Source organism: Xenopus laevis, chromosome 1S (assembly GCF_017654675.1).
Source record: "Xenopus laevis strain J_2021 chromosome 1S, Xenopus_laevis_v10.1, whole genome shotgun sequence".
Classification (NCBI taxonomy): domain Eukaryota; kingdom Metazoa; phylum Chordata; class Amphibia; order Anura; family Pipidae; genus Xenopus; species Xenopus laevis.
The window spans coordinates 89,945,614-89,964,340 of record NC_054372.1 but is presented as its reverse complement, the minus strand read 5'-3'; the positions used below and the strand labels follow the sequence as shown (position 1 = coordinate 89,964,340).

Genomic DNA, 18,727 nt, shown 5'->3' with positions numbered 1-18,727 from the left:
ACATGCAAATGCATTGGGTACACTGCACATTCTATTCCAAATCAAAACTTTAAAAAAAATTTTGAATTTGTCATATCTTTACAAGAAGTAAAAAAGGGAAAACTCAAACATTCTATGTATGAATTGAAAATGTTTCAAGATTTTGCTTTCCTTTCCCTTTCAGTTAGAATCACTGAACTAATATTTAGTTGTATAACCAGTGTTTCTGAGAACTGCTGCACATCTGTGTTGCACGGAGTCCACCAACTGCTGGCACCTGTTACATTCCACAATTCTTTTGGTTTTGCCTCAGAAACCGCATTTTTGATGTCACTCCACAAGTTTTCTATTTGATTAAGGTCTGGGGATTGGATCAATCTTGTTGGCCAGGAACCAAAATGTTGCTTGTTTACTGGTGTGTTTGAGGTCATTGTCTTGTTGAAACTCCCTTTTCAAGGGCATTGTGTCTTCGGCACAATGAGACTTAACAGGGGCTTCTGGTTAATAGCTTGGTTTAACTTTAGATCTTCTTTGATCATCTTGGAGCTGACCATCTTTGCCATTTTGGCTATTCATCGATCCATTTGAATGATAGTTTTTCTTCCACGTCTTTCAGGGTTTGGTTGCCATTTTAATTTGATTCGAAATTATTTAAGATCATTTCGCTGAGCAGCCTATCATTTCCTGCACTTCTTTATATGTTTTCTCCACTAACTTTTTACATACACAAAGTACGCTGTTCTTCTGAACAATTTCTGGAAGACCCATTTTACTCAGAGAGTAAAATGATAGAGAGAAATGCACTATGACCACATGCACAACATTTGCTGCCTTCATTCATTAAACAAGGGCTGAAATTGACACCTGTTTTTTCACAGAATGAGAACTCCACACTGACGTTTGAACACTGCTATTATTTTGAACAACTCAATTAATGATTCAATTACACAGAATCAGGAGCATGCATGTCATGACTGTTGGGTCTGTTGGTTTTCTATTACTCTACTACACCTACTAGTAAATTATTTGCTATATATAATTTTTACCAAAAACAGTGATCAGGTTAGTGACATTGGACTGCCATTATTCTGAACACATTTATTTGGCCACTTGTAACATCTGTCACTGGCTTTAGGCTGATTGTATATTGTGAAGGTTCAAGCTGTTATAAGGCACCGTAAGTTTGTCTATTGATAACTTTGAGACCTGCTTATAAATGACCAGTAATAATATATATATATATATATATTTTTACATTATGCTTTGTATCTGTTCTATTTTATATGAGAGCCAAAGCAAGAGTGCAGCCACACACCCAGGCTCATAAAAAAGTTCACAATCACAGAACAATTAAGACCGGCACAAAGGACACAGTAATTTATTCCCTGAGTTTATATCATAACACACATTTTTGTGTAACCTGGGCCTTTTCTCCCTTTTCAGACTGAATGGTTCCCCGAATGGCTACACAGCAGCTTGTTTACAGGTATATAAACTATAGCAGTGTTTCTGATACAAACAAACTATTTTTACCAGCGCAGGGCACCAATGATTGCTATTTTTTTTAAAGAATTCATATTTTTGTATTACTGTTTCTTTAAAAGGTGCACTGCATTTTCAAAGGCCCTTGCACACGGTTGTTTTGCTATATATGTGGTGGGAATCCACTGCAGGATACTGCACAGTGAAATATCCATGTAAGGGCCCAAACAGAGGTAAATTAATCGTCACAGTAATCACATGACACATTACTCAAGATTACATGGCAAAGGATGCACCTAGACAAAGCCGAGATTGTTTATTAGAGGAGGATGAAAAGAGAAAATTAAATAATACCTACCGGAATTTTCTTTTCCTGGCCATCCTCCCCGTCAACATGGAAATTCTATACTTATGGGTATCTCCTGCTGCTTCCCAGCCTGGACAGAAGAAATGGTTAATTTCACCACCCCATAAAGCCCACCCCTTCCTATTCCTCCTCAGTCTGATTATAAAGTCACAATAGGGCGGGCATGTTGACGGGGAGGATGGCCAGGAAAAGAAAATTCCGGTAGGTATTATTTAATTTTCTCTTTTCCTGGCCATCCCCCGTCAACATGGAAATTCTATACTTATGGGATATACCCAAGCAATCAATACAAGGGCGGGATTAATGCTGATCAATTTATTATACAGAAGTAGCTGAAAGAAGGATAGATTGCCCAAACTGGGCCTGAGAAAGACATCACATCCAATCTGTAATGCCTAATGAATGTATTGGGCGTGACCCAGGTCGCTGCTCTACAAATGTCCTCAGAGGAGACTCCTGCTTCCGCTGCCCAAGAAGCTGCCACACCACGGGCCGAATGTGCTCTAACTCCCTTGGGAAGAGAGTTGCCCTGCTCTTTATATGATCTCGATATAGCCTTGACTATCCAGGAACTTAGAGTAGACTTAGCGGCTTGCTCCCCTTTTCTTTTCCCAGCGGGAATAACAAAGAGCATTCTTGATTTCCTGAAAGTTTCTGTTCTTCTGATGTAGATTTCCAAACATCTCTTGACATCCAGCGACAGATCTTTCTCTTGGGAAGCTGTAAGATTCTCAAATGAAGGCAAAACAATCGGCTCATTAATATGAAATTTCGATACCACCTAAGGAAGAAAATTAAGAACTGGCCTAAGGTGCACCTTCTTCTCATGAAAGATTGTATAAGGTGGATCCACAGAAAGAGCTTGGAGCTCAGAGATTCTGCGAGCTGACGTGATAGCTACTAGAAAGATATCTGTTCCAGAGGCTCAAAAGGTTCAGCCGATAAGGCCCTTAAGACAAGCGGAAGATCCCAGGAAGGAAAAAGAGGCCTAGTCGGAGGCCGGATTCTTTTCACTCCTTGAAAGAATCTCTCTATTAGGGGTTCCTTGGACCATCTCTTTCCCAGAACTGCTGACAAAGCTGAAATTTGACCCTTTAAAGTACTAAGGCTCAGCCCCTTTTGAAGACCTTCCTGGAGAAACTCCAATATAACTGCTATTGAAGGTGTCAAAGGATCCAGGAGTTTACTCATAGCCCAAGAACTAAAGGTCCTCCAAACCTTATGGTACTTAGAATTGGTGTTACTCTTCCTAGCCCTAACCAAGGTCTCAATGACTGAGCCAGAACAACCATATTCTTTCAGGATCCTCCTCTCAATATCCAAGCCGCTAGCTTGAAACTCACTGGATTGGGATGTTTCCGAGAACCCTGAAGTAGGAGGTCCCTGGAGTGTGGGATTGGCAACGGATCCGCAATTGATAGGCGTCTCAAGAGCGGATACCAAGGCCTCCTGGGCCAGTCGGGGAGAATTGCTATCACCTCCATTCTCGTATTCATAATCTTCTGTAATACTCTTAGTATTACCGGTATTGGAGGAAACACATAGGCAAACAGATCCTTCCAATTCTGGGAGAAGGCATCCAGTGCTGCTGCTCCTGGACAAGGGGCTCTGGAAAAGAAGACCCGAAGCTTGGCATTCCGATCTGTTGCCATCAGATCTATCTGCGGGCAGCCCCAAATAGATGTTATCCAGAGAAAAACCTTCTGCTTCAGCTCCCATTCTCCCTTCGGTAAATGGTGACGGCTCAGGCAATCCGCCCATGAATTCTGAACACCCGGAATGTGTTGAGCAGTAAGGTCCTGAAGATGAGTTTGAGCCCACTGCATGATTGGTATCATCTCTCTGAGAAGGGTCTTGCTCCTCGTTCCTCCCTGGCCCTTGACATATGCTACAGCTGAGACATTGTCTGTCCTGATCTTCACTGAGGAACCGAGGATGACTTTCTCGAATGCCCGAAGTGCTTGTGAGATCGCCCTGATCTCCAGGACATTGGATGGGGTCTCGGATAGATTCTCTTCCCAAGCTCCCTGAGCATAGTGATCTAGTAGGTGAGCTCCCCAACCTACACCAGAAGCGTCCGTAAATATCTCCATCCAAACTGGTTCTTTGAGAGGGAATCCCCTCCGAAGGTTGCTCGGAACCGTCCACCAAACAAGACATTGTCGGCATTCTCTGGTGATCTGGATTAACCGAGACCAATCCTGGACAACTGGATTCCACTGCCTGAGAAACGAAAGTTGAACCGGTCTCATCCTCCATTTGGCCCATCTCACCAGACCTATCGTTGAAGTGAGGAGACCTAAAAGACTCATGAATGTCCTCGCTGAGGTGTAGGACCTCCCCCGCAACTGATCGACCTGAAGTACAATATGACGGATCTTCCGCAATGGAAGAGATACTATGCCCAGGACTGTATCCAACTGAGCGCCCAGGTAGATCATCCTCTGAACTGGTATAAGCTGACTCTTGGCCGTATTTATGATCCACCCAAACTTCTCCAGAGTGTCCCTGGTCGTTTGAAGGTTGGCAGATAAGCTCTCTGGATCTCTGGCTACAAGTAGCAAGTCGTCCAGATAATGGTAGACTTCGATTTTCTCCCGTCTCAGCTTGGCTATTATTACCACAAGAATCTTGGTAAAGGTCCTGGGCGAGGTTGCTAGACCAAACGGGAGACAGCGGAATTGGTAGTGCCGACCCTGAAGACAAAACCGCAGAAATTTCTGATGCTCCAAAGCAATGGGCACGTGAAGGTAGGCATCCTTCAGATCCAAGGATGCCAGCCAATCCCCTGGATGAATAACCCTCTTTATGGTCGCCAATGTCTCCATTTTGAAGGGTTGATACTTTAGAAATTTGTTTATTCTTCGGAGATCCAAAATTGGACGAAAGTCCCCTGTTGCCTTGACAACTAGAAAAAGAGGAGAATAGAATCCTGTTCCTTCTTCTTGGAAAGGAACTTCTGTAACTGCTTGTTTCATCAGCAGCTGCTGAACATAATGAAAAAGGACTTCTCTTCTTTTTGGATCTATGGGTATGCTTGAAACAACAAAATGGTCTAACGTAGGCTTTAAAGAAAATTCTAATTGGTAGCCTCTTTGAATTGTAGTGACTACCCATGTGTCTGAGAACTCCTTGGCCCATACTCCTTGAAAGGCCAAAAGTCTTGCCCCTACAGGAGGATGGGTAGAGAGACCGTCATTGACCCTTTGAAGAGGACTTGGGGGACCTTGGAGGTCTAGCTCTGGCCCTAAAAGATGTTTGGCCTGCACGCCAATTCGAGGTTCTAAAATCTCTTCCGAATCTGAATCCTCTAGTATCATCTCTTCTTCGAAAGGAACTTTCTGGCCGCCTCCTGAAGTTATCAGGAAATCTTCTACTTTGCGGCAGAAAAGTACTCTTGCCCCCAGAAGATTTTGATATAATGTCGTCCAAGGCCTTGCCAAATAATTTCTTGCCCTCAAAAGGCATCTTGCAAAGCGAATTTTTGGAAGCGGTATCCGCAAACCAAGATCTTACCCAAAGGGCTCTACGGGCTGCTACTGCAAAGGACATTGAGCGAGCAGACAATTGCACTAAATCCAAGGATGCTTGCAGGCAAAAATTAGAGGCCAACCTGAAATCTTCAAGACCTTCCAGAATCTTCTCTCTGGGCATTCGATCTTTAACGGCCTGCTCTAAGTTTTCTGCCCAAAGGGAAAGTGCCTTGGTAACTGACACCAATGCAATAGAAGGCTTACAGGCTGCTCCTGCTGAAATTTAGCATTTTTTCAGCTCAGTTTCCATGCGGCGATCCATGGGATTTTTTAAAGCAGATATATCATCTATCGGCAACGCCGTCTTCCTCGACAATCTTGCCACTGGAGCATCCACCGAAGGAGGTTTATTCAAAGTATCTTGAATATCATCAGAGAAAGGATATAATTTCTCAATCCTTCTTTCCGCTGGAATTCTCCTGGAAATCTTCTCCCATTCCAAACGGATTAAATCCTGCACTTCCATATGAATAGGAAAAGCCATCTTCGCTTTTTTAGAAAATAGAAGGGAGGTAGAAGGCTGACTTGCATCCTCCAGATTCAAGGTGCGCCTAATAGCCCTAATAAGGGGAGTAAGATGTTTCTGATCGAATACTGAAATTTCATCACTAGGCAATTCTTCATCAGATGAAGAGCTGTCATCCGAAGAATCCTCCTGAATAGACGGATTTCTATTAAATACAGACAAATCTGGGTTAGAGAGAACTGTCTCTTTAAGAGATTGAGATACTGCAGTTTTAATCCATGACATCAAAGACTGCTGATCAGGCAAAGTGGCAGATGTTGAAGGAATAGGCATATCCTGAGGAGAATCCCTGGCCACAGAGGGGTTAATCTGCCTAGACAGATAATCATCAAAGCAGTCTTGGCAAAATTTCTTATCTCTCATAGCCACATTAACACATGCTCGGCACCTCTTCTCAGCATCTTGCTTATCTCTCTTTTTAGTAGGCTCTTCAGCAGAGGCACTATAAAAAATAAGGGCATACATAAGCCACTATATAGGGGAGATTTCTTTTCGCAACATCAGTAGATTGGAGTACTCACACTATCACCTTGGAAGCAGTCCTCTTCGGGGCAGCTGGATCCATTTTGCACAGGCAGAATAAACGCCAATATCCAAGGCAGCGCTGCGACTTAGCGCCAAACTTTTAAATTCTCAGCCGTCGCCGAGTGATGACGTCATCGCGCACACTGGAGCGCAACTTGAACCGCAAATGCGGCAACAACATCCAGCTCCGCCGAAATCCCCCTCCAGACAACGCAGTTGCCACACGGGATAGGGGCTTCGGGCAAAGAGAATCTCCCTAAGAACTGTGCCCGGTAATCTTAAGTGTGAGTATAAATTTCACCTGAAGTACAGAGGGAACAATCTCCTACTGCATCCAGGCTGGGACAGAAGAAAAGACTGAGGAGGAATAGGAAGGGGTGGGCTTTATGGGGTGGTGAAATTAACCATTTCTTCTGTCCAGGCTGGGAAGCAGCAGGAGATACCCATAAGTATAGAATTTCCATGTTGACGGGGGATGGCCAGGAAAGACATTGCCTGTTAACAATAAAGATACTCCTCGTGGCTCTCCATTTCTCCCCAAATTGCTACTCTATCAGTGCCCCCTATATCATAAAAAAATTTCCAATTAAAACTACTTTGCAGCACTTTAGATTCTTCTGTAATTTTTTCTTGTACTTCTCTTAAGCGCATGCATTTTAGTCTCACCACATTTTTCTGCAGGCACTGGCCTAGGGCCATATGTGTTGTGATGAAAAGAAAAGGAGCAGCTTTAGTGAAAGCAATAATGCTACCAATAAGGAAAACCGTGCAGTGTTGTGACAGGCAAAGATTATACAGTAAGGATTAACTTTACCTTTCCTTGTTCTTTAAAGGTGGTCATACACCTGGAGGGACTCATTAGCGCACCCAAACCCTCTGCCTGATACAGTTTGGTGCTCAGTCTGGAGGTTTGTCTACCTCCCAGCACTAAAATTCACAAATGTAGAAAAAAGGCCAGCATGGTAAAGCAATTGCATTTGGAGTAAACCCCTGCATGTTTTATTTCTAAAGTGCAATGTTTGGAGGGCACACCTCATGGCCCCTGCTTGATGAGGAAGCATGCACCCAAAATGTTTCATTTCACAAATAAATCACGCAGGTAACGCCACATGCAATTACTTTGCCATGTTAGCCCTATTATGCTGATCTGATAAAATTGGCCTTTAGGACAATGATTGAATAGGTGCCAATGTAAACCATCCAGAGAGAGCCCATATCATTTTTTTAATGCAGTCTCCTACCTTCAGCAGGCTAGAAAAAAATTACTGGTTGCTATGGGTTACTGATTAGATGCAAGTTTGCAGAATGTTGATAATAAATAAGCCCGACTAAATGTCATCAGATTATTAAGTTTTATTATTATAAAGTATTTACTGGTTAGTTGAACAAAAAGTCAGTAGGCAGCAGAAGCAGAACACATTTTAAGATGTTGAACTGGACTTTGTTCATTACAGTGGTGATTCGTTCTCCCATCTGTCCTTCTGCCTTGTGTGTATATAAATACTACGTACATATAGAACAGCTTATAAATGGGCCTGAAAACAATTAATATCAAATCCCCTGAAAGCTTTTTGTACCTGCTGTATCTACCTATTCAGATGCATGTTGGTATTCATTAATGGAGACATCTAGCATATGTAAAAACTAGAGGGATGCACCGAATCCAGGATTCGGTTCGGGATTCGGCCTTTTTCAGCAGGATTCGGATTAGGCGAATCCTTCAGTCCGACCAAACGCAAGCGGGGAGGGAAATCGCGTGGCTTTTTGTCACAAAACAAAGTAAAAAATGTTATACCCCTTCACACCCCTAATTTGCATATACAAATTAGGATTCGGTTTGGTGTTCAGCCCGAATCTTTCACAAAGGATTTGGGGGTTTAGCCGAATCCAAAATAGTGGATTTGGTGCATCCCTAGTAAAATCTCCTCAGACTAGATGGGTTTTTACATAAATTTTAAATAAATTTCAAGATATTAAAGGTTATATGTACTGTTAACATCAATGAATTTTGTTACAGCAGTGCCACCTGCTTGTCATTTTCCAACTAGTCTGACCATCAAGTAGTCAATGACAATGTCAGGAATAAGAAAGAAGCTGCTCTGATGTTTTTTTGGTTAGGGAAAACATAGAAACCTTTCTCAGATGTTTCCTAACCAGAAAAACATCACACCAGCCCTCTCTCTTTCTCCTGACAAGTTCCTTGACTATTTGGTGGTCAGACTGTTTGTTAAATGACCAGCAGGTGGCACTGTTGTAACACAATTGTACATTGAAAAAGTGCTTAAAATAGCACCCTGGTCAATTTTACATTCACTTATTTTTAAGGTTTACTTATCCTTTAACAAAGCTGCTTGTTATAGGGCTGTTTAGTATGTGATGTCCTTTTTGCCTTAAAGATGGTTTGCAGACTGCTCAAAAGTTCTCCTAAGCAGATCATACCACTCACAGCAGAAGCTGTACAAAAACCAAGGCTGACCATTTTTTTTGCTCCTTCTCTTAGATCCAGGCAAGAGACAAATGCCTCACAGTGCGCTGAGTGACACTGTGCTGCCCCGGATTGTCCTGTAGACACATTAAAGAAGGTGAAAATGAAAATACTTTCAATGAGCATCCTACTTAGGAGGTGAAGGATGTGTAGTTTCAATTGATTTCTTCCTTGGAAGTGGCTAAGTAGACTGCCCTCTCTGTTCTTGTGGCGAGACTGGTTATAGCAGACAAGCGACAGCGAGAGAGTGAAGAGAACAACAAGCTGTAGAGAAAATAAATTAAACGAAGAGATGGGGGAGTACTCATCAAAACAAGTGGGTTGGCAAAGTAGTTGGGTAGAATTGCAAGTGTAGTGCTTCTCTTCATCCTTCCACAGTGTTTGACTTCCAACAGCCAAGATACCAAAGCGGATGAAACATAGAATAGTTAAGGTTGCTTGGCCCAGTTCTGAAATCAAATGTGATGCTCCGCTAAGAAGGCAGACAACTGTCTCCATTTCCTGGAATATGTGGAAAAAAACATTTTTGTACTGAGAAATGTACGTTATAGCAGAGTCTGTCAACAGTCAAGACACTACAGATGAATTATGCCACATAGCTTTCTAGGGGTAATGTATTAAAACATGAAAATTGACTGCTCATCTAATAACCTACAGGCCAAATAAGCAAGTAGCCTTTACTGGTTAGAAACCCCCCCCCCCTGTCCACTGGCCAAATGTCCTGATCGATAGCTTGACAATGGGACAAAGTCTTAGTCTGATGAAGAGTCTATTCCTTTGCCATGGATTTCCAGGAGGGAACAATGAAGAAGCAGAAATATATACATCCAGAAGAATTTATTGCTCCTGGTGGCCTGAACAAAAATCCCAGTCACATGTAAGAACAAAGTCGAACAACAAAGTTAAAACTCCTAGAAAGCCTGGTAGGAGCACAATGGTACCTGAGCAATGCCCTATGCCTGGTAGGAGCACAATGGTACCTGAGCAATGCCCTATTGGTAGTGAGCCAAACCGAGGCCAAGAAAAACTGGCAAGGAAGCCAACCACAAGAAAAATAAGGGTGGCAAATGGGTGGTCTGCCATCATGGTATTGGAATGTGAAGCTTGGTCAGCTCACTTACAATTGCCCTTACTATATATACTGTTTACAGAAGTGTCTGGACGATTGCATTGGAACTGCCAAAGAAAGTACTTAAACACAGACACAATGAGGTAGGTATGGTGAGCACTTTAGACAGAGTTGTCAATTTTTCCATGCGAAGATATCTGGCCACCTTCAGAGAAGAAAACTAACTCTGTAGCTAGGGAACATCTGATGGCTTTTGACACTGGGTTATGAACCGAAACTGCCTTTGAGTCTCCTCAATGGCACATCTCCAGGGGCACACCCTGTCCTGTCTAGAAAGGTGATGGTAGTTACCCCTCAACTTAAACTTCCCATGCCGAGAAAGCCACTGAACGTCATGCAGAAGATGCACATGTTGAGGCTCCACTACTCATCACTATCTCTCCCATGCAGGGGGTTGGGGGTTTGTGTGGTTGGTGCAAACACCAGCTTGCTTTAGGCGCACCACATTCTTGGCCTGACACAGATATATAATACACAAGAACCATAAATATCCTATATTTACCAACAAGAAGATCAGCACATCTTGTGTATATAGTGAAATATATGGAAATATAGTGAGATATTTGTTCTATTTCTTCGCTGGGACATTTATCAAGTATTTGCACAGTAATTGGAAATGAAACATTACTATATTCACAAAACAGTGTGCTGATCTCCTTCATGTGTCTATTCTATTTGATTCAGCACCCTATTCAAAGTGAGTTTGAGTGCAGGTGCTCAACTGACTTTATAGTTATAAATGTATATTTAAACTTTATATATGTACAGTATATACACATATTACACCCCCATAGAGCAATCAGGGGCCATTATAATTAAAGAGTGATATAAGTACAGAGTCAGCACAAAGAGATTCTGCTAAGCACTACCTTCTATAAATAATAATGCTTACCTGTATTCACATAAATTTGTATAGTTTTGATTGCAGTGAATTATGGGGATCCCTTCTGAGCAATATTCTCTAGATCAGGGGTCCCCAACCTTTTTTACCTGTGAGCCACATTCAAATGTAAAAAGAGTTGGGGAGCAACATAAGCATAAAAAAGTCCCTTGGGGTGCAAAATAAGGGCTGTGATTGGCTATTTGGTAGCCCCTATGTGAACTGGTAGCCTACAGGAGTCTCTACTCGGCACTATACTAGTTTTTATGCAACCAAAACTTGCTTTCAAGCTTGGAATTCAAAAATAAGCACCTGCTTTAAGGACCCTGAGAGCAACATCCAAGGGGTTGGAGAGCAACATGTTGCTCGCGAGCTACTGGTTGGGGATCACTGCTCTAGATCTTCTGAGAATGTTTCTGATGCAAGGGCTCTATAACTGTGCCTTCCACACTTATTCATATGTCTGCTCCACTTTGTGGTCTGTGCCTATGGTTTATATTTATACATGATCTTTATGACCTGGTTCCTCCTCATTTCAGATCTTTGCTGTTTGTTTATCCACAAACAGAAGCTGCAGTTGGGAGGAGAATGTGGGAGAACAGCAAAGGAGTTTGCAAGAAAGTAAGGAAACCTGACACTAATGTGTACTGCTAACCAACTAGTGGAGACCAAGAAGGTTCCTTTCATTTGCTGATAACAATACATGGTAACTATGGCTTACAGGTCAGAGCCCTCAACAGGTGGAAAAATAAAAGCACTGTTCCACCAGCTGCACGCACAGTACTACTTGCCTTGACTACTGCCTGTGGGTGTATTACCTGTTTATAAAACACCACTAAATATTTTGTCATAATAAAATTACTGTATTAACAAACTGAAAGCAGATTAAACATAATTTTTGTTCCGTCACTGTTTATGCTGTTTTAGAATCAACTTTAAATGAAATTAATGAATTCCTGGGGAGCTTACCCCTTTTATTATGTAACCAACAGTATCAATGTTTCGGATGGGAAAACCCTCCCTTCATCAGGATCATTCATTTACCTCCTCAAATACAACTCCTGCCACTGTACATCAAAACCTTAAAAAGCACATATCAATACTTTTATTTGGGTAGGTAAGAAACCACGAATAGTAGTGGGGAACTATTTAAATGCAATGCATGCTTTTGAGTGCTATACACCCACTTGATATACCAAACTTGCTCAACTCGCTCCATATGTTCAAAATGAGGCCATGCAGGCTATTAGTTTGCTTTTATAAAAAAAAAAACTTTGTATAATGGCCTTGCTTTGTTCTCAAATGGTGAATACACCAGAAATGTTGTTTTGGGTGGAAGGGAGGAAATAATTTGGTGGAAGATATATGGAAGATACCTAGCATACAAGGATAGAAAATACTTTAGTGTATGTAGCCCATTAAGAAATGGCAAATGGCTGAATAAGCACAGTTCCACTAAGTAAGATTGTCAATGCTTGAAAGAAGAAGTTGCAGTAAATAATGCATGCAACATAAATGAGCACACTGATGGTCAGTATGGCTTGGCAAATGTTTAAGTGACAGTAGTCCAAGCAAAATTAACTAAACAATTTATGCTGTCCAGGTAAGGATTGTGTCACACGTATGCCTGAGCAAAATGCCTGGGTTAGTGATGCCTCATTATACATAGCCAAAAAGCTCCATAAGCACATTACAGTTAATGAGATAGGAAAAGTTAAATGATAGGGTGTAGAGTTTCAGATAACTAAATAAAAGGATAGAGAAAGTGCGAGTTGTTCAAAAATAAAAGAAAAAAAAGGGTTGTCTTAGAGGAGAGATGTTTGACATATATAATTACATATAAAGCCAAGTACGTTTAAGGAAGTTTTTGTCCAGAAGTTTCTACCAAGGTTACTCATAGGTTATGAGTTATTATTTGGCAACCAGAATTGCTTGATGCAGTTGCCTTATCACATTTCCTGCCTAAGTGATACTACCACCTCAACACAGGCTTATGATTTTCTCCACTTCTCCAATTTGCTTTCGGGGCTATGAAAATGTTGGAAACTTTCTACATGCCCACATACTGAAAAGATATTTGACAAACCCATATAGATGTCCGCTTAGTTCTATTAGCTCTCCCTAATAAAGAATTAAATAAGCCACAAAATAAGCAGTGGCTAGAATCAATTTAGAAAAAACAATGGTTACTAAAATCCATCACGACTCATGGAATAGTAGAAAGATTAAACACAATGCATAATATGTTGTATTTAACTGCTTTATTAATGGACCAGATTGTCAAACATACAGAAGTATGCTCTCCCTCTCCATGGAATACATTGAGTGAGTAGAGCAATAGGAAACTGTACCAGTAGTTTATTTCCGATTTCTTTTATTTGGTGACTCCCTTATTCCCAAAGTGAAATACCTACATTGTAATTCTAGCTGTTATCTTAAAATATTATACTGTTATGATATAGCTGTTTAATCAATGACTGTATTTTATATCTATGGATAATGTTTAAATAAAAGAGATATTTAAAAAAAAAGGTTCAAATAAAATGTGTACTCCCTTGTCTTCACACAACACACGCCTACTGTGTCAACCTCTGACACGCTTTCTTTTTTCTCTGCCTGTTGGAACCATCACATTGAGCTTCGTGGTGATAGCTAATAAGTGGATGTAAACTGTATCTAACCTATTGGGAAGATTGATCTGGCGGAGGGAAAAGACTTTTTAGAAAACATCACAGAACAAAAACGTTTTTAAATGTGGTACTATGAAGTTTACATGATTTTCTAGTAGACTTAAGGTATAAAGATCAGTTATCCAGAAAGCCCCAGGTCCCGAGTATTCTGGATAACAGGTCCCATACCTGTACATATTGCTTTTTGTGACCAGACCACACTACTGCTTGATTAAAGTACACATCCTATGCCAATTTACCTATATTAAAGTTAAATATTACCAAACAGGGCTGTCCCAATGCTCATTTAGCAAAACCAATCCTAACCTAACTTTTCATCTCAACAAAACCAATCCTAACCAGTTACCCAAGCTAAAATGATGCTATGCTGGATTTAACAATCCAGAACAAACGAAGCACTAAAACTCCTGGGCAATATCGACTATGGACTAAATTTCAGGAAAGGAACATTAACACTTTAACAGGGGAATGTAATTAAAGATGCAAAGAGCAAAACAATTCACACCAATAAGACTAAAAATCTACATCTTGCAATGCAATATTGTTCCTTAAACTGTTAATGCATTGGGACTTAAAATAGCGCATTGCAAATTTTAATTGCGAACTCTTTAGAAGTGCTTAAAGGTGTCGTAATATTTTGGAGCAAACATGACGACTTTTTCAGTAAGAAGTTTTATTACATTGACTGCGCTTTGGTACAAACTGTAGAATTCGCAAATGATCTTCCACTGTCGGAAGTGGTCGCTAAACAGTGTCCGGGTTCTCAAAGTTCGCGCAAAGGCTTAACTTTTTGCATTGCGAATAGTTTTTCTGTAACAGACTTTTATTACATTCCCCCGTAAGATTATTATTTCCACTGAATAGAATGACAATAGGTTTGCAGCTGAAAACCAAGAATAGGCATGGTTGTCATTTCAAGTTATGACTATTAATTATTAAACCATTGCTGTTCTCAATGTATTGCCTTTGGAAAGAAATATATCATCTTTAAAGGAGAATTAAACCTTAAAAAATTAATATGGGTAAAAGTGCCAAATTTAATATACTGGATTTACTGCACCAGCCTAAAGGTTCGGCATATCTATAGGACTTTAGTAATGATTCAGACCTTCAAAGTGCTCACAAGTTTGAATTTTGTTAGCACAGCTATCTTTACAAGTTTTATTGCGTTTTGGTGTAGTTCTTTGTTATGGTAATATATTGTGAAAATATTGGAAATTAAAAGAGACACAAGTATATTAAATTCAACCCTCCAACAGATTGTAAATCCTTTGAGGCAGGGACCTCATCCTAACTGGGTACTGAAAGTTCAAAGCTCTTAAGCATAAAGTTGTCTATTTTTTACTGTATTACTAAATATATCTATACCTTGTTTGTGTTCACATCTTGTAAAGTACTGTGTATAACTGTGGTGCTATACAACTAAATAAATACATACAGTACATATAAACCTTAACAGTATTTATTCAGCCTATTAGCATGCTCTGTGTCATCTTGATAACATTACTTGTTACCATATACAGGTATGGGATCTATTATTCAAAATACTTGGCAACTAGGGTTTTTTTGAATAAGGGATCTTTCTGTAATTTGGATCACCATACATCTGCAAAAAATAATTTAAACATTAAATATACCTAAAAGGATTGGTTTCCCAAAATGGATTTCTGCAGCTTAGTTGAGATCAAGTATGAGGTTCTGTTTTATTATTACAGGTATGGGACCCATTATCCAGAAACCTGTTATCGAATTACGGAAAGGATATTTTTCCATAGACTCCATTATAACCAAATAATCACATCTTTTTTTAAAAACAGTACCTTGTACTTGATCCAAACTAACATAAAATGAATCCTTATTGGAAGCAAAGCTAGCCTATTGGGTTTATTTAATGTTTACATGATTTTCGAGCAAACTTAAAGGGGTGGTTTACCTTTAAGTTAACTTTTAGTATGTTATTTGCCTTCTTCTTTTGACTCTTTCCAACTTTCAAATGAGGGTCACTGGCCCCATCTAAAACCAATGCTCTGTATGGCTACAAATTTACTGTTATTGCTACTTTTCATTACTCATCTTTCTAATCAGGGCCTCTCCTATTCAAATTTCAGTCCTTTATTCAAATCAATGCATGGTTGCTAGGGGAATTTGGACCATATCAACCAGATAGTTGAAATTGGAAACTGGGGAGCTGCTAAATAAAAAGCTAAATAACTCAAAAACCACAAGTAATAAAAAAATGAAGACCAATTGCAAATTGTCTCAGAATATCACTCTCTTAAGGTACAAAGATCCAAATTACAGAAATATCCATTATCCAGAAAACCCCAGGTCCCCCAGGTCTGGATAACAGATCCCATACCTGTACAGAGAAAAAGGAAATATTTTGAAATATAAATAAATTAGATTTATCTGTGTAAAACAGAGCTGTCAATCTTCAGTAGCTGAATTCCGGGGAACTGGAAGTGGAAGTGATGTCACATGCATGTTCACAACCACTCCTGAAGCCACAGATTCCATGTTGTACATGCGCACATTGCTCTGCTGACATTACTAAACTGTTCTGCGCAAGTGCACATCTCATTATTGCTGCTAATCTGCAGAAATCATGGAAAATCATTAATTGGGGAATGCTTAAGAGTGACAGGAAACCTGGGAACACAGCCCAAAAATCTGTTAACTCCCCTATGGGACCTCTATGGGAGATGGTCTTCTTGTAATTTTGAGCTTTCTGGATAACCTGTTCTGGACCTATTATCCAAAATGCTCGGGACCTAGGGTTTTTTGGATAAGGGCTTGTACTGTAATTTGGATCTTCATACATTGTCTACTTTAAAACACATAAACATTGAATAAACTTTGCTTACCTCAAATAAGGATAGCACAGGTATGGGACCTATTATCCTGAATGCCTGAGACCCGGGTTTTCTGGATAATGGATCTTTCCATAATTTGCATCTTCATACCTTAAGTCTACTAGAAATGTAATCATGTAATCGTTAAATCATTAAATACACCCAATAGGCTGTTTTGCTTCCAGTAACGATTAATTATATCCTAGCCTGGATCAAGTACAAGGTACTGTTTTATTATAACAGAGAAAAACTACATTTTTAAACATTTGGATAAAATGGAGTCTATGGGAGACAACCTTTCCTTAGATCAGAGCTTCCTGGATAAGGGGTTACCAGATAACAGATCCTATACTTATATACAATATAGGATCAAATATAAGATAATGTTTTGTTTATACAAAGAAAAATATAAAATAAAAATATGAATTATTTGATTACAGTGGAGTCTGTGGGAGATGGCCTTTCTGTAATTCTGAGCTTTCTGAATAATCTCATTGGCAAAGCATAGGTTAACATTGATATTCTATAGCTCCCCACAGGAGTTGTAAACTGAGTTTGAGATGTTTTTGAGACATTCTGCTTTGATGCTTTGAAATATGGTGAAACAATGGATGAAAATGTTGAAGGATGAAACAATAAAAAAATTACATACATTTCAACTATGTATATATGTGTGTTCATTTTCTGCTGTCATGTTCTGTGTTCTGATTAAAAATATTACAGACAAGCTTAGCAATATTAAAAGATTAAAAGATGAGAGGCAAGGAAGAGGCTACATTCGAGAAAGATAGCTGAGGTTGGGGGAGGCAGAACATGTAGGAAACAGATCGAGGATTTGGAGAAAGGAAAAACAGGGTGACAAAGGTTACATAGGTGAGTAAATAATGTACAGCATAAGGAAGAAGAAGAAATGATTCAGAGACAGAGATAATTGTAAAGGATTAATGGATTTAGTAAGAGATTGATGGGGAATGGGGAATGAAAGCATGATACAGAAGCAGTAAGGGGGTAGTAACAGAGGAGGGCTTGTGGGATGCAGTGGAAAGGGAGGAGGAATATACAGGCTGAGAGAAAGGAGGAGGGAGAGAAGAGGAGGAATACATGGAGGCAGCAAAATACTCCGCTGTGGATATAGGATATTTCAGCATCCCTCCTGTTTTTTGCATCAGAGCAGGTGAGAAACAGAATATTATTTTCTCTGATGTACAGAAAAAAGCATAATTTGGTAATATGGAGATTTAATTTACTTCCTGCTGTTATTTTCTTCTGAGCTGCATATTAAATAGAAGCTGATTCTGGCTTAGCCATCCTGATTAATAATGGAGTAAGCTGGATACCATATCCTGAATATAAACTGATTTTTTTTATTACCTTAAAGGTCCAAGGAGAATTTAGGGGCAGAAAATATGGGATAAGAGATTTCAGGGCATGGCAGATCTGTTTGGCTTGATGCCTATTGCTCAGGGCAGAACAGATTTATGTTGTTATTAGACAAAGAAATCCAAAGGTGAATAGGCAGTCTCCCTTGGATACTGCAATAGCAGACGGAAGTGCAGGAATGGGGTACAGGGCCAGTGCTGGACGACTTGTATAGATTATTTGAAGCGTATTTCAATGACTAAAGTTCATTAATCTTGTATAATACTGAGGCTAACTGACTGAATCATACAAAAGCCAGAAATAGCAGAAAGGTGTAGTATGGGAGCTGTGCATCTGAAACAGTAGGGAGGTGCAGCAGTACCGCCAGGTGTCCATAGGGCAGTTTATCTGAGATAAAAAGATATGAAAGAAATACAAAGAGGTGTATAATCATAGTATCAAAACAGCTAAATGTTTGTATCTGGGGTGGGGGGTAAGGAAATAAGGTATAGTGATATATATGTGGACAACCAACTGAAGGTTAATGACAGGATCACTAGTGGTATATTTATGAGGGTAAATGATTATAAACAAGCAGAACAATGCTCTTGAAATGAAATGTTATATAATATCAGAGAGATTAAAAACAGATTTCTGAATGTTTAAATGCATAGGTGGTTTAATCAGATGGTTTAATTATGTCTGCTTGGGGGAGATGTTGTTCCCCAGGGAGTTATGTGTGTTTATGATAGCATCAGCTGTTGAAACAGAAATGGGTGTATTGATATAGCTGTGTGTATAAATGGGGCCTAACAGTGCAGCAGGATACATGGGTGAGGCCTCTTTTAAAAGCATCAAGTAAAATAGTAACTCTGTCCATGCTGTCTGTCAGGTCGCAGCCATTGAAATGTTTTGATGGT

The 18,727-nt window shown here is 39.9% G+C and overlaps 2 protein-coding genes across 3 annotated transcripts in view; one reads left to right on the top strand and one right to left on the bottom strand.

Annotated features, from left to right (window-relative positions):
* Window positions 1-8,683: 8,683 nt before the first annotated feature.
* Window positions 8,684-9,980, bottom strand: LOC108706840 (gap junction beta-2 protein). Its single transcript, XM_018243602.2, has 2 exons — window positions 9,942-9,980; window positions 8,684-9,398 (listed from the first exon to the last, which is right to left on the bottom strand). The coding sequence occupies exons 1-2, from the start codon at window positions 9,978-9,980 to the stop codon at window positions 8,751-8,753; spliced, it is 687 nt and encodes a 228-aa protein (XP_018099091.2). The 3' UTR covers window positions 8,684-8,750.
* A 7,538-nt stretch (window positions 9,981-17,518) lies between these two features.
* The window catches only part of LOC108704666 (adenomatous polyposis coli protein 2-like), a 31,327-nt gene continuing 30,118 nt past the window's right edge, over window positions 17,519-18,727 (top strand). For both annotated transcript variants that reach the window (XM_041579898.1, XM_041579897.1), the window contains exon 1: window positions 17,519-17,622. The gene's annotated coding sequence lies outside the window, so the exon portion shown is untranslated. The remainder of the gene's footprint in view (window positions 17,623-18,727) is intronic.

Coding starts and splice junctions, on each gene's coding strand:
- LOC108706840 (XM_018243602.2), bottom strand. CDS start 9,980: ATGGCAGACCACCCATTTGCCACCCTTATTTTTCTTGTG. Junction 9,399..9,941: donor CCACCCTTATTTTTCTTGTG/GTTGGCTTCCTT, acceptor CACATATTCCAG/GAAATGGAGACAGTTGTCTG.